General features: G+C 56.9%; 2 protein-coding genes across 11 annotated transcripts in view; both read right to left on the reverse strand.

Moving 5' to 3' along the window:
- Window positions 1-14: 14 nt before the first annotated feature.
- Window positions 15-2,637, reverse strand: LOC102027545 (intercellular adhesion molecule 1; the record flags this gene model as incomplete). The annotated part of the gene is given in 3 exon segments (XM_013505166.1): window positions 15-320; window positions 1,310-1,576; window positions 2,195-2,637. Coding segments are annotated over 3 exon segments (655 nt in total), but the record flags the coding sequence as incomplete, so codon positions are not given.
- A 3,357-nt stretch (window positions 2,638-5,994) lies between these two features.
- The window catches only part of Tyk2 (tyrosine kinase 2), a 19,898-nt gene continuing 11,579 nt past the window's right edge, over window positions 5,995-14,313 (reverse strand). For 8 of the 10 annotated variants that reach the window (XM_013505153.1, XM_013505152.1, XM_013505158.1 and 5 more), the window contains 10 exons: window positions 13,921-14,097; window positions 13,752-13,839; window positions 12,587-12,714; window positions 11,529-11,664; window positions 11,291-11,445; window positions 10,613-10,763; window positions 10,086-10,183; window positions 9,279-9,471; window positions 8,741-8,859; window positions 7,852-8,571 (listed from right to left, as the gene is read on the reverse strand). In XM_013505153.1, the coding sequence (XP_013360607.1) occupies window positions 7,954-8,571; window positions 8,741-8,859; window positions 9,279-9,471; window positions 10,086-10,183; window positions 10,613-10,763; window positions 11,291-11,445; window positions 11,529-11,664; window positions 12,587-12,714; window positions 13,752-13,839; window positions 13,921-14,097 (1,863 nt within the window). In that variant the 3' untranslated portion in view covers window positions 7,852-7,953. Of the gene's footprint in view, window positions 6,479-6,559; window positions 6,671-7,819; window positions 8,572-8,740; window positions 8,860-9,278; window positions 9,472-10,085; window positions 10,184-10,612; window positions 10,764-11,290; window positions 11,446-11,528; window positions 11,665-12,586; window positions 12,715-13,751; window positions 13,840-13,920; window positions 14,098-14,313 lie in introns of those variants that run through there. The other 2 variants (XM_005405593.2, XM_013505159.1) reach the window with 2 other exon arrangements.

Consider the following 14,313-nt stretch of genomic DNA (forward strand, 5'->3'; position numbering starts at 1 on the left):
CCCCAGCCCCTCACCGAACGTCCGGAGCTGCCTGGCGGCCGAGGTGTTGAGGAAGAGCTCTAGGCCTTGGGACCGCAGGTCCAGTTCCGTGCGACACGAGAAGTTGGCGAGATGGTCGGCCCTGCCCACCCGCACGGGGGCCGTGACCTCGGCGGGCTCCCCGACCACGGGCTGCCGGCTGAGCTGGTCCTGTCCCCGGAGCAGCACGGCGGTGAGCCGGTCCCGGGGCTTCCCTCCCACCACGAGGCAGCGCAGGGCGAGGTCCTGGCCCGCGGGCTGCCAGGGCGGCAGGGGGCGCAGCTCCACCTGCTCCGGGAAGCCTAACAGAAGGACAAGCCAAGACCAATTATCAGCTGGCCCTGTTCGATTTTTTTTTTTTTTTTTTTTTTAGCTAGTTTTACTAAATTTCTGGGGTTGGCCTTGAACTTGCATCCTCCTGCCACAGGAAGACTCCTAAATACCTGGATTACAGGCAGGACCTCACCAAATTGCTAAATTGCCCAGACTGGCCTTGAATTTGTGATCTTCCTGCCTCAGCCTCCAAGAGTTCTAGGCCTGAAAGAGTGTACCAACATACCTGGCTTATTCTGTTCTTGTAAATGCTGAGAAACTCAGGAATGACCCTTAAGAAACCAATGATGGGATAGAGAAAGAATTCATCTATTGAGAGCAGGGATTTGGGGGTGAGGGTGTAGCTTAGCGGTAGAGCACTGGCCTAGCATGCCTGAGACACTGGGCTTGATTCCTGACACCAAAAATAACTAAACAAGTAGGTGTGGTGGTTCACGCCTATAATCCCAGCACTTGGGAGGCTGAGGCAGGAGGATCGTTGCAAGTTCAAGGCCAGCCTGGGCTACAAAGAGAGGTCAAGACTAGCCTGAACTGCATAGTGAGACCCTGTCTCAAAACAAATAAACAAACAAAACTAAACAAATAATTTTAAAACATTTTTTTGAGTCAGGGTCTTGCTATGTAGTTCAAGCTTGCCTTAAACTTGCAGTGATCCTCCTACCTCAGCCTCCCTAGTCTGGGATAGCAGGTGTGCACCACCATGCCTGGCAGTAAAAAATAACTTCTTTTTTTGGGTACCAGGAACCAAACTCAGGACCTCCGCTTGCCTGACAGGCGCTGTGCTGCTGAGTTCTATCCCAGGCCCTAAGAGATAATTTTGGAAAGGTGTATTGAGACCCCAGGGAATTGATTTTGCAACAGCTGCTCTGCATACAGCTGAGATGTGTCTGTCCGTGTCTGTCATGCTCCCCTCCGGGCCGAGCCCCCCCCCCCCTGCCACCCCAGTGTGGCCACTCACTGTACAGGGTGATCTTGGAGGAGTTTGTCACTTGCGCATCACCACACAGCGCGGAGCATATGATGGTGCTATCTTCTGTCATGTTGCTGAGCCAGAAGGTGGCCCAGCCGGGGCCGCTGCCATTCGGCTGCTTCAGCAGGGATGTCTCCAGCCTGAGGTGGGAGGGGCTGGGGCACTGCGTGCTGCAGTTAACCAAGACGGGGCCGCCGCCAGCAGGCACCGCAGCCGGGGACTCCAGGTGCAGGGGCAACGTCTGCCCCTGGGGACCTTGGGGACCATGAGGACAGCATCCTGTGGCTTTTCCGTTGCCCGCAGCCTACCCAGCAGCAGGTGCCGTCTCCCTCCACCCGGTGAGGAAGACAGGACCCCTGGAGTGAGGCTGAGGAAGTCTGACCCAACCCACGGGAAGGGCTGATAGGAAAGGCATCCTCCAGGCCGAGGCCGCCCTGGGCAGTTTTTACTTTTAGATACAGGGTCTCTGGGCTGGCCTGGGACTCCCAGTGATGACAGGCGTGTGCCACCACGCCTACTTTGGCCAGTTTTGAAGGGTGAGTGGGAATTTGCCCAGGGAAAAGGAAGGTGATCTCAGAGTGGGAACAGCAGAGGCAAATGCTGGGGGTGAGGGCAGTGCTGGAGAAGAGAGAGAGCACTGTGACACGCGTGTTGCGGGGAGCATGTGTCACAAGCAGGGGTCCAACCAGACTGGGCGGAGCTCAGGAGTGAGGGCTTTCTCCCTGACGCTGCCGGAGCCCTAGGCAGGCCTGAATGTCATGGAAGGGTTCCCGTTCCCACGGCCTGGGCGTCACGCAGCTGGTGAGAGATGCTCCGCTTTCTTGTGCTCCAGACCCTGGCGAAGGCCCAGCCCTCCCAGCCTGGCCAACTCACCTTGGGCCCACAGACAGCAGAGCAGCAGCGCAAAGACCCCCTGGGTCACGCAGGCCCCCCATAGCAGCCTGGCAGGCATCATGGTGGCCACCGAAGAGGAAGGCGCCTCGAGGAGGTGCCTGTGGGCTGGGCGGAGGCGGAAGCCTGCGGTACGGGTTGCACAAGTCAGGGCTGCACCTTGCCTGAACTGCAGCCGGGAGGGCAGGCTCCAGCCCGGAGTCTAGGATGGGGGCCCGGAGTCGCCAGCAGGCGCAGGGGCTCTCAACTGCACAGCTGGCACCCAAAGGAGCCTACAGGAAATGCTCAGAAAATTGTTGGATGCCTCCAGTCTCTACTACTCAGAAACAGAAACCTGGGGTGGGAGTGTCTTCCGGGAGGTTCGGGCACAGGGCGTGTGATGACCTCAGAGGGGAAGTTAAGAGGAGGTCTCCAGTGCTGAGGCTAAACGGTGAGATTTCCTTTTGTTTTCTTTTTTTCTCAGTATTTTGCATGTTTTTAGTTTTGTTTTTGATTTTTTTGTACCAGGAATCGAACTTACAACCTTGCATTTATTTGCCAGGCAGGTGCTGTACCACTGAGCTATATCCCTGGCCCCTTTTCTAAGTATTTTGGATTGCCCAGGCTGGGCTCAAACTTGCCATCCTCCTGCCTCAGCCTCCCAGAGTGCTGGCATGGTAGGCGTGCAGCACTGAGCTAGGCTTATTTTAACTGGACAGTTCGGTAGCATTTATTAATACACTCACATTGTTGCTTAACCAATACCACTCTTATTTCCAGAACATTTTCCCCTTTCCCAGCTGGAGCTGTGAGCCAGGAGAGGGGGCACACGCCAGGACTCCGGGCATTTGGGAGGCTGAGGCAGGAGGATCGCTGTGAGTTGGAAGCCAGCCTGGGCTACACAGTGAGTTCAAGGGCAGCCTTAACTGCCTGGGAAGAACATGTTTCAAAAAATGAAACTGAAACTGTATTCATTAAATACTCCTCTTCCTTTCCCCCCACCAGCCCCTCTTAGCTTCTATGCTTTGTCTCAGTGAATTTGCCTCTTCCAAGGGGAAGTACACAAATACTTCTGTGGGAGGCTGAGGCTGGAGGGTTAGCAGTTGAAGCCTGACCTTGGCAGCTAGTGATTTGGGGAGATCCTGTCTCAAAAAGAAAAAATTCAGTTGGGGAACTCTAAAACATTTACAGGGGCTGGGGATATAGCTCAGTGGCATAAGTGCCTGCCTGGCAAGCGCAAGGTCCAGAGTTCAATTCCCGGTACCAAAAAAAAAACAACAAAAAACCATTTACCGGACAGGCAATGGTACTGAGGAATTAAGGAATTACTGCTCAATTCTTTCTGTTGCTAATGGCACTGTCATTACAGCTTGCGGTTATATGCTGAAATATATGCTGAAGTTTTTACGAATACAGTGACAATGATGTCTAAGATTTGCTTCAGAATTATTCAGGGACAGCTGGGCATGGTGGCGTACACCTGTCATCCCAGCACTCAGGAGGCTGAGACAGGAGGAGGTCAACTGGCTGTGAGTTTGAGGTCGACTTGTGCTCCATAGTGAGTTCAAGACCAGCCTGACTGTGTAGTGAGACGCTGTCTCACGAAAAAGAAAGAAAGAAAAGAAATTACTCGGATGGTTAGGGGAGACAAGAGTAGGGATTTAAAGCAAGAGCTTGGAGGTTGGGAGCATAGACAGCTCAGCAGAGTAGAAGAAAAAGCACCCAGCCCTGGGCTCCACTCCCAGCATCAAGGTAAAGGAGGGGAAGGGGGAGGGAAGAGATAGAGGAAACAAACTTGGGATAAGGTGGCATATACCTAGTTCCAGCTACTTGGGAGGCTGAGGCAGGAGGATCTCCTGGGCCAAGTTGTTCAAGGTCAACCTGGGCAATGTAGCCAGACCTTTTCTCTAAAAATAAAACAATAGTGGTTGTGGGGTTGAAAATTGTTGGTTGGCTGGTGATTAAGAGGTAGTTTTATTACATTTTGGGTTTTGTTTTTTTCTTTTTTTTGAGACAAGGTTTTGCTCTGTAGTTCAGTCTGGCTTTACAGTTGCTTGTGGCCCAGGCTGATCTTGAACTTGAGACAATCCTCTTGCCTCAACCTCTTGAGTGCTGGGATGACAGGCGTGTGCCTCCCCACCCAGCTTCTCCCTACTTTTGAACATGCTTTAAATTATGCATAATAAAAGGTTTTAAAGAGTAAATGATGTATGTCTATACCAAACCCTGCTTGTGGGTACTGATTGCGGCTTTACACATAATTGCCAAAACTTAGAAGCAAGCAGGGTGTCTTTCAGGTGGGGAATGGATACACTGTGGTATATCCAGACAATGCAGTATTACTCAATGCTCAAAAACAAAACCTAGAGTGGTGGCACACACCGGTAATCCCAGCCACTCGGGAGGCTGAGGCAGGAGGACTACAAGTTTGAGCCCAGCCTGAACAATTTAGAGAAGCTGTCAGAAAATAAAATTTTAAGTAGGGCTGGGTGGGTTAGTGCTACAGCTCTTGCCTAGCGTTTGCGAGGCCCTGGATTCCTGTCTATCACCTCACTCCCAGGAACAGGAAGAAGGGAGGGAGGGAGGGAAAGGGAGAGGAAAAAAAAAATAAAAACCACTAGAAATGAGCTCTCCAGCCACAGAAAAAAATGAAAGAAACATAAATTCACTTCACGAGGTTACAGAAGCCAGTGTGAAAGGGCTACATAGTGTGTGGTTCCAACTCTGTTATAGGGGCCGGGAATAGAGCTCAGCAGCACAGCCCCTGGCTGGCAAGCGCAAAGTCCTGAGTTCGACTCCTGGTGCCCCACCCCGCAAAAAAAGCTTTGTTTCCAACTCTTGCAATAGGAGGTAGCTTCGAAACAGCAGGAGCGATGGGGCAGGCCTAGTGCGGAGCCTGCTTTTTGGACTAGATCTACCCTTGGAGTTAAACTTTAACCTAGGACCAGGACAGCCAGGTCCAAATACAAAGGGAACAGGTAAGCAGGTCACCCAGTTTACACAGAGATGGCTCTGTGTACGCATCTGGTCAGGAGCCCTTGCCGGCCCCAGCCCTAATTCCTGAGTCACCAACTGTGCAATTCTGACCCCAGCCCTCCTCTACCAGCTTTGAGTGCCACGACGATTCCTCCAAGGGCCATAAGGGGTCAGGAACGCCACCACACGTCTGTCATCCCAGCGTTTGGCAGGCTGAGGCAGGAGGATCGCTGTGAGCTCACAGCATGGGCTACATAGCGAGTTCAAGGCTATCATGGACTACATAGTGAGACCCTGCTTCAAAAAAACAAAAACTAAGACAAAAACCAAATAACAATATCCAATGTTTATTAAGCACCAGTCTGCAGGTCTCTGCTAAGCAGTCTACATGCACCCACCTCACAGACAGTGTACATCGCTCCTGTGAGGTCACAGGTGGACCATCCCAGAGCTGAGGAGTGATGCCCAGAGAAGTGAAGACACTGGTCTGAGGTCACACAGCAAGGAAAGGAGAACCTGGCAGTCAAATCTATGAGGCACGTGGCCCCCTGCGGATTTTGTACATTTAACAGGTAATTACTGGGTGCCATCTATGTACCAGACACTGGTGGAGATGGAGGTGGTGGTTTCAGTTTTTTGTTTCATTTTTGGTGCTAGGGATGGAATCCAGGACTTTTGCACAGAGCTACATCCTCACACTTTAAAAATAAGTTATCTTTTTTATTTTTCACACAGGGTTTTGCTGTGTATCCCAGGCTGGCCTGAACTCACAGCTATCTTCCCGCCTCAGCCTCTCAGGGTCCTGGCATTCCAGACATGCACGAACACACCCAGCAAGAAGTTTAATAGTGACCTCTTTGACGTAGCTATGGCCCACAGAGCAGACCCCAGCTGCTGGCCAAAAGGACCAGAGCCACCAGCAGCGGAAGAGGAGTTTATGTGCGGTCAATGGAGATGGCGGGTCTTGTGTCAGTCGCTTGCAGAAGGCCTGACCAGCCCCTGTCCATCCTGGGTCCCTCGAGGCTGTGGAAGGACGGTCACTTCACAGTGGTCACTTCACAGCAGCAGGGTGTGCAGAGGGATTCCCCCACAGGGGTGAGCCAGGCCGGCCTCCGCCTCGGGAGCCCTTGCTGCTGCCGGACAACCTGGAGCCATGGGGCTCGGGCTTCCATGGACTTAGCACACACTGAACACCGAGGGGGCCTGGCCTTGGTACTTCTCCTGCTCCGACTTGAGGATAGGGATGAGGTTCTGGAAGGTGGGCCGGAACGAGGCCTCGGCCTCCCAGCAGTTCTTCATGAGGAGATAGATCTGGCGGGGCAGAAGCAGGCCGCGATTGCTGCTTTCCGCAGCTCAGTGATGAGAACAGGGCTGGGGAGAGGGGCATCTCACCTCCAGGGGACATCTGTCCGGCCGCGGCAGCCTCTCCCCTCGCTCCAGCAACTCCGTGAGCCTCAGCACAGTCATCTGGCCCTGGGTGATGCCTATGAGCTCCATGAATTTCTACGGTACAATCCAGATGAGCTTTTTCTGGAGGCAGCAAAGACCCGGCAGAGGCCAAGACATTTTCTAATCCCACCTCAACACTTTTCAGCTGTGTGACTTTGAGTTTCTCTCCAAGCCTCCCCCGGCCTCAGTGTTCTCATTCCTGAAATGGGATGCTAACGCTAACCACATGTACTGCTTGGGGTTGGTGTAAAGTGTAAAGCCACAAAAATTAGTGTCTGTAGAGTGAGCCCCAATCACATGTTGGCTGCTGTTAATAAGCCTCTCAGGAAGTAGGTTTTCCTTGTCTGAAAACTGAAAGTTTTTGTGAGGTGTTTTTTTTTTCTTGTTTTTGGTCTTTTTGAAACGGTTTCACCATGCACTTCAGTCTGACCTTGAACTCACTTTGTAGCTGAGGCTGGCCTCAAAGTTGCAGGGATCCTCCTGCCTCAGCCCTTAGAGTAGCTGGATTATAAGTGTAAGAAGGTTCCCAAGGAAGGCTCAGAATTTTCTTCTTTAAAAGCGTCTTGGCCAGGAGTGGTGGCGTAGGCCTATAATCCCAGCACTCGGGAGGCTGAGGCAGGAGGATCGTCGCGAGTTCGAGACCAGCCCGGGCTACAAAGTGAGCTCAAGGCCAGCCTGAACTGCAAAGTGAAACCCTGTCTCAAAAAGACCAAAAAAAAAAAAAAAAGGCAGCTTGCCTAGCTCCTCCCCCAACCCCCTAGGCCCCATGGTTAGTGATTGGCTATAAGGTGGATACATGAACCAAGCTGGGCCAATCAGAGAAAGTCCTGGGATTATGGGGGGAGGAGAAAGGAAGACCCTTGGTTCCCTCCCCATTTGAAAAGCATTTCTGTTACAAAGCCCTGTTGCAAGGTAGAGTGGTGGCGCCTGCCTGTCATCTTGGGACTTTGGGAGGTTAAGGTAGGAGGAATGCAAGGCTGAGTCCCCCTGGGCAGTTTACTTAGTGAGATTGTGTCTCAAAAATTAAAGTGCTGCTGGAAATGTAGCTCAATGTTCAGGCCCTGGGTTCAATCCCTACCCCACCCCCTACCCTGCAGGTGGCCCATCTTCCACATCAGGACGGTGAGGCCGTGGTGGACTTGGAATGCAGGCCCTTCTAACTGCCCTAGGAAACCCGGGGCTAGGGCCTGGGCCTGGCCTCACCGATGGCGGGCTCTGCCTGGAGTCACAGTGCGTCAGCAGCTCGTAGAGTGCGACGCCGAAGGACCAGACGTCGGACGCGTAGTAGAACTTACACTCCCTGAGGCACTCGGGGGCATACCTGGGAAAGGGGGAGCTCAGGCCTGGGGGCTGGACTCGGGGCTAGGGGTCGGGCCAGGCGGGAGCCTCACCGGAGGGAAGGTCTCCTCTGCCCCATTTGCGATCCCACCGTGAAGGGCACAGCCTCGGGGTGAAGATCTTCCCAGACCGACCCCACCCTCGGGCCGTCCCACCTCCAGGCCCCGCCCAGGTCCAGCGGGGCAGCCTGGCTCCCCCACCTTGCCTTTCCCAAGTGGCACTGGGACACTCCCACCCCCGGCCGCGCCCGCCTGGTCACCAGAACACGGGGCTGTCCCCGTCCTCGCGCACGCGGTAGTACTCGTGGCCTTCGGGCACGGCCTTGGCCAGGCCGAAGTCCCCGATCTTGACGAGCCTGTCGTTGTCCAGCAGCACGTTGCGCGCGGCCAGGTCGCGGTGGATGTAGTGCTGCGCGTGCAGGTAGGCCATGCCCTGGGGGCGGGCGGGCCACCGTCAGGGCGCGGCTGGCTGCGTGGCTGAGCGACAGTGGGTGAAGCCTGGAGACCCGGCCACCCGAGAGAGCAGAGCAGGACCGCCGGCGCCGGCACCGCGCATCGGCGCCGGCACCGCGCATCGGAGGGAGGAACAAGATAGCAGAGGCGGGTCCCGCAGAGGGCCTGGGCGGGGTGGGGAACAAGTGAGGGAGCAGCGGCGCCCGCGGGCGGAGCCCCGAGATCAGGACCCGAGGCAGAGGCCGGCGAGCAGCGGGCGGAGCGTCCGCAGACCCCGCTCGGGAAGCAGCAGCCGCAGCATGGCAGGCTCGGGAGCAGGCGCGGGGCCGCCCACCTCGCAGATCTGCTGGGCGAACAGCAGCAGCTGGGCAAGGCCGACGCTGTGCCGGGGCAGGTAGTCTCGGAGGCTGCCCAGCGGCACGTACTCCATGACGAGCTGCACGGACTTCTCACCTGTGGCGGAGAGGGCCCAAGGGGACAGACAGCGCGGGGGCTCAGGGACCCACCCACCCCGCGGGGCTCTTTTCCAGGTAGAGAGAAAAGGCAAAGTCTCTGCACACTAGGCCCAGTCCTCAGGTGGGATGTCCCACCCTGACCCCTGCCCCGTGGCAAGGAAGAGCCTTGAAGTCCACCTTGGCGCAGGCAGGCAGCACAGGCCCCCGCAGGGCTGGGAACAAGGCTGCTTGGCCACGCCCCCAATAGGGCGGGGCTGAAAGATCCTAACTGGTCAGGCCAGGGTGGCTCCGCCCATAGGTCGCAGCAGGCCTGGCCAATCACTGTGGCCCATGGCTGCCCAGTGACTGGCTACAAAGTCATCTTTGCTCCACTACCTAGCCCCGCCCTGGGGCACCGACCCCTGCCCAGTCACCCACCTTGGTCCTCGCAGCAGCCCTTGTACTTGATGATGTGGTCATGGTACAGCGTGCGCAGGATCTCGATCTCCCGCCTCCAGCCCAAGTGGTGCTGGGGCCCGCAGCCCGCCTTGAGGGCTTTCACCGCCACCATCTCGCCAGTGCCATCGTTGTTTGGGTCATAGCAGTATAGGCTGACCTTGCCAAAGTGACCCTGGAGGGAGAGTGCATGAGGGTCAATCCCACCCGTGTTCCCAGGCCACACCCCAAGTAGATCTGTTGGAGAAGATTTAAGCCCCACCTGCCGCATGCTCAGGGGTCTTAGGGCCTCCAACCTCTTACATACCCCAGCGTCTCCCCCAGAGCTGGGGAGTCTCCCATCCTTATCTTTTTTCTATTTTTATTTATTTTTATTTTTTTTGTACCAGGAATCGAACTCATGACCTTGCACTTGCCAGGCAGGCGCTTGTGCCACTGAGCTATAGCCCCAGCATTATCTCTTTTTTATTTTTATCTATTTTTATCTTTTTTTTTTGAGACAGGGTCTCGCTATGCACTTCAGACTGGCCTTGAGCTCACTTTGTGCCCAGGCTGGTCTCAAACTCACAAAGATCCTCCTGTCTCAGCCTCCTGAGTGCCGAGTGCCGGGATTACAGGCATGAGCCACCATGTACCTTTTGGAACTACTCCTATGCAGAGATTCCCATAATCTCCAAGTCCTCCCCTTTTGAGCTGCCCCAGCCCAGCTCTCCAGACCCCACCCAGCCTCTCCAACCCAGTCCACAGCTGTCCAGGCTCCACACCAGCCCCGCTGGGCCCTGCCCTCACCTCCCCTAGATCGCGGATCTTTTTCAGATAGCGCTTATGGAAGACCGTGGGGTCTGACGCAGGTGAGTCGGGGTTCACAGTTGAGACGTCCACGAGACCTAGAGGAGCCAGCGGGCCCACAGCTGGAGGATCCTGAGGTGGCCATTACCCTCCAGTATCCCATCCCGGAGGTAAGGAAACAGCTGGAAAATTTTACTTTCTGCCAAAAATACATGGCCCTCGACATGAAAACTGAGTCATGGGGCTTTGGGTGGTTCCAGGGCAGAGCCCTTGCCCAGCAGGAGGGAGCCCCTGCGCTCCATCCCCAGAGGAGCAGGGTGCACGGCCAGGACAGTGTGAGACTGGGCAGAGCGCCGCGGCCTCCACACATTGGCCGGAAGCGGCTGCGTCTCACCTCACCCTCCTCTCCCCTCAGAGAGGAACCAGCACACACTCTGGGCCCCAGTGCAGAGACCTTGGGGACCATGAGCTTGAGCCTGTGGTGGCAGGGACCCCCCCCCCGGGTCCCCACAAGAGGCGGGGCTCACTGTGGGGCTGCAGCCGCGTGAGGTCGCGCAGGATGGTGCGGAAGGACGGCCGCTGGGCCCGCTCGTAGCTCAGGCACTGGCTGGTGACTGCGGCCAGCTCGGGGCATGAGGGCTCAGGCAGCTGGTGCTGCTTCTGGTAGAAGCGCTCTTTCTGGGGGGCAAGCAGCCAGTCAGCACCTCACCCTGGCCCAACACTCCCCTCTAGAGCAGCAGGGCAGCCTGGCAAGGTGCCTGCACTCCTCGTTCCCATTTCCCAGAGGAAGAAACTGAGGCTCAGCTGCCCAGCAGGAGTACCTCAGGGTCACCTTTCCTGCCTAACAGCATGAAAGCCCCAGGGCCTTTGCATAGGCTGGGCCCCCTATATCTGCCTATCTGCCCTCCCTAGCCTGGATCACCCACCTACTTCTGCCCTTAGATAAAACCTCCTCTGGGGACCAGCTGTGGTGGCAAACAACTGCCATCCCAGCACTCGGGAGGCTGAGGGAAGAGGATCACTGCAAGCTCAAGGCCAGCCTGAACTGCATAGCGAGACCCTGTCTCAAAAACAAAATAAAAAACTCAACTCTGAGCAGCCTCGTCCAGCCACTCTGCTGGGTCCCAGACAGCCCCTCCCCTTCCCTGCCCTGGTCACTGTCAGGCTTCCTGAGAGGTTAGGATTAAAGATCCCCCACGGAGTACCTCGGAGGGGGTGCGGCCCTGCAGGGGCACCTCGCCATCGAAGCAGATCTCCAGCAGGGTGGCACCAAAGCCCCACTTGTCCGCAGCTGTGCTCAGGCTGCCGGTCCCGGCGAGCAGACACTCAGGCGCCATCCAGGGAATGCGCTCCACACGCTCTGGGGGCCAGGTCACGGTCACCAAGGGTGCGGGGAGAGGGGCAGCCCTGTGCCCGGCCCCGCTTGCTTGGAGGGCCACTCACCCTCCCTGGAGAGGGCGCCCAGCCCCACGCCTGGGTCGCTGAGCTTGATGAAGGGGCTGGTGCCCTCTGCCAGCCCCAGCCGTGCCAGGAGGATGTTCCTGCCACACACGTTCCCGTGCGCCAGGTTCTTGTCCTCCTGGGGTAGGGTAGGAGGAGAGAGGGTGCTGAGCAGGGGCACGAACTCGACCTCCAAGCCCCATCCCTGAGGCCCCCATGGGAACGACAATCCTGGTCATTACTGAGATACCACTACACTGTCATTGTGACCAGGCAGCAGAGGGGCTGGGTGAGTCTTTCTTGTTTTCCCGGAGTCTCAGTGGTGGCTGAGGGCCTCAGCCAGGTGCAAAAGGCCAGAGGAACCCAGTGCTGCCCCAGGGCCTTTGCACTTGCTGCTCCTTCTGCCTGAAATGGTGTCCCCAAACGTCTCATGGTAGCTGCCTGCCCCTCCTTCAGGAAGTCTTAGCAAGGTTTCCTGATCCACATATTAAAATTTCACCTCTTTTTTGTTTTTGTTTTTTTGAGACAAGGTCTCACTATGTAGTCTGGCCTTCAACTCACTCTGTACCCCAAACTAGCCTTGAACTTGCGATGATCCTCTTGCCTCAGCCTCTTGAGTGCCAGGATTATATGTGTGCACCACCAGAAATGACTTAAAGCCTACGGCAGGATGCACTGGGGTTCTAGGCACACTGGGCAGCACTTTACAGAAGGGACTGAGCACTCTTGAATTTGGTCCCCTATGGGTTCCGGACCAAACCCGAGGGGCTGTGCGTGATTTTATCTCTCTCAACCAAAATGCGTTCCCAGAGCACAGGGATTTGCCAGTTCTGGCCCCTGGCGTGTCCCAGGGGTTTAGGACAGGGCCTGGTGTTGGGTGAGCAGTTAACAGTAAATGCGGGAAGGGAAGCTATAGAAACTGGAGCCATGGGACAAGGAGGGACCCGAAACGGGTGGCGGAGGGGGTCAAGGGGACAGGACAGGTTCACGGCCAGCTGTCCCCAGGCGGGCACGGGGGCTGAGGCTGTGCAGTAGCCACCCATCATCCCCGGGCCACGTACCAGGTAGCTGAGGGCGCTGGCCAGCTGTTGGGCCACCACCAGCTTCCAGGCCAGGGGCACGCGGCCCCGCTCCCGCCGCAGCCACATGTCCAGGGGCCCGTGCTCCACGAACTCCGTCACCATGACGTCTGCAAAGACCCAGTGCTCCAGGGGCCGCCTCCCCGCCAGGTGGCCCAGCCCAGGACTGGGGGGCTGGAGTGGGGGCGGGCCGGGGGCCAGTGTCAGGGCAGAGAGGCTTTGGGAGTCTGAGGACAAGGGACGTGCAGAGTGCCGCGCCGCGGAGGCACAGGAGGCCAGGGACACTGGCGCGGGAGGGGGGCGTGGAGGAGGCTGGCAAAGGCGACCTCCATGGCGAGGTGAGCACAGAAGCAGGGGCGGGTGTGGTGGGTGTCAGAGGCCTGCAGCTGGGTGTTGGGGTGCAAGTGGGGTCAGGGCACAGAGCAAAGGAGAGGTCGGGAGGCAGGGTGGGTGTGGCCATTGTCCTGTGGGGACAGCAAGAGCACAGGACACGTACTTGGGGTCCTGGCATGTGCGCTGGGCTCACCTTTTATGTGCATACCATTTTGTTTTTCTTTTTCTGAAATACTGAGGATGGAACCCAGGGCCTTGGCACTGAGCTTCACCCCCAGCCCCTTTTCATTTTTTATTTTGAGACAGGGTCTCTTTAAATCACTTAGTTGCCCAGGGTGGGCTTGAACTTGTGATCCTCCTGCCTCAGCCTCCCAGAGTGCTGTGACTGCAGGTGTGCATGTGCCTGGCACATGGGGCTTTGAGGGGCATGCAGAGGAGGGAGGCTGAGAAGCAGAGGTCTCGGAGGATTGAGGGCAGCGGCTGGGGCCTGCTGGTCGGAGGGTCAGTGGGGGCTGGGGCAGGAAGAGTCAGGTGGGAAGAGGGAGCAGAATGAGGTACAGGTGCAGGGGAGGGTCAAAACGTAAGCGGGGATAAGTGAGGGGTTGGCATCTACGGGGTGGGGCAGAGTGAAGGTCATGCACACCCCTGTAATCCCTGCTCTCTGGGGTGCTGAGGCAGGAAGACTGCCAGTTTGAGCCCAGCTTGGGCAACTTAGCAACTTCGCCAGGAGGAGTGAGAGACTGGGCTTAGCCTTGGAGTCAGGGGCTGGGTGCAGCCCAGGGAGCGGGTGAAGTCGGGGGTGCCGGGCACTCACTCTCGGAGCCGCGCACGCAGACACCATGCATGAAGGCCAGGTGTGCGTGGGACACCTGGCTCATGAGGCTGGCTGTCTCGTAGAAGGCCTGTGGGGACAGTGGCTCAGCTGGCTGTGTCCTCCCCAACCCCCCCACCCCCCTTGCTGGCCAAGGGCCCTGCACACGCACCAGCGTGATGTCGTGGTGACCTGGGTCCAGCACCTTCAGCACCACATGCAGCTCCTGCCCACGGCCCCCACTGGGCTCCCCAGGGTCCACGCCATCCTCTTTGTCCTCCTCGAGCATCTCCACTCGCAGGAGACCCTCATACACGTTGGTCCTCGTGCCCTGGCCCAAGTGTGACAGCTGCGGGAAATGGCATAGAACCTGACTGTGAGTGATACCAGGCGTGGTGGCACACAGCTACAATCCCGCACTCAGGAGGCTGAGGCAGGAAGATTGCCACGAGTTTGAGGACAGCCTGGGCTCCATAGTGAGTTCGAGGCCAGCCTGACCTGCAAAGTGAAACCCTGTCTCAAAAAGACCAAAAAAAGAACAAGAGAGAGATAGTAAGGCCAGACA

The sequence above is a fragment of the Chinchilla lanigera genome, unplaced genomic scaffold, assembly GCF_000276665.1.
Source record: "Chinchilla lanigera isolate Chin_1 unplaced genomic scaffold, ChiLan1.0 scaffold00094, whole genome shotgun sequence".
Classification (NCBI taxonomy): domain Eukaryota; kingdom Metazoa; phylum Chordata; class Mammalia; order Rodentia; family Chinchillidae; genus Chinchilla; species Chinchilla lanigera.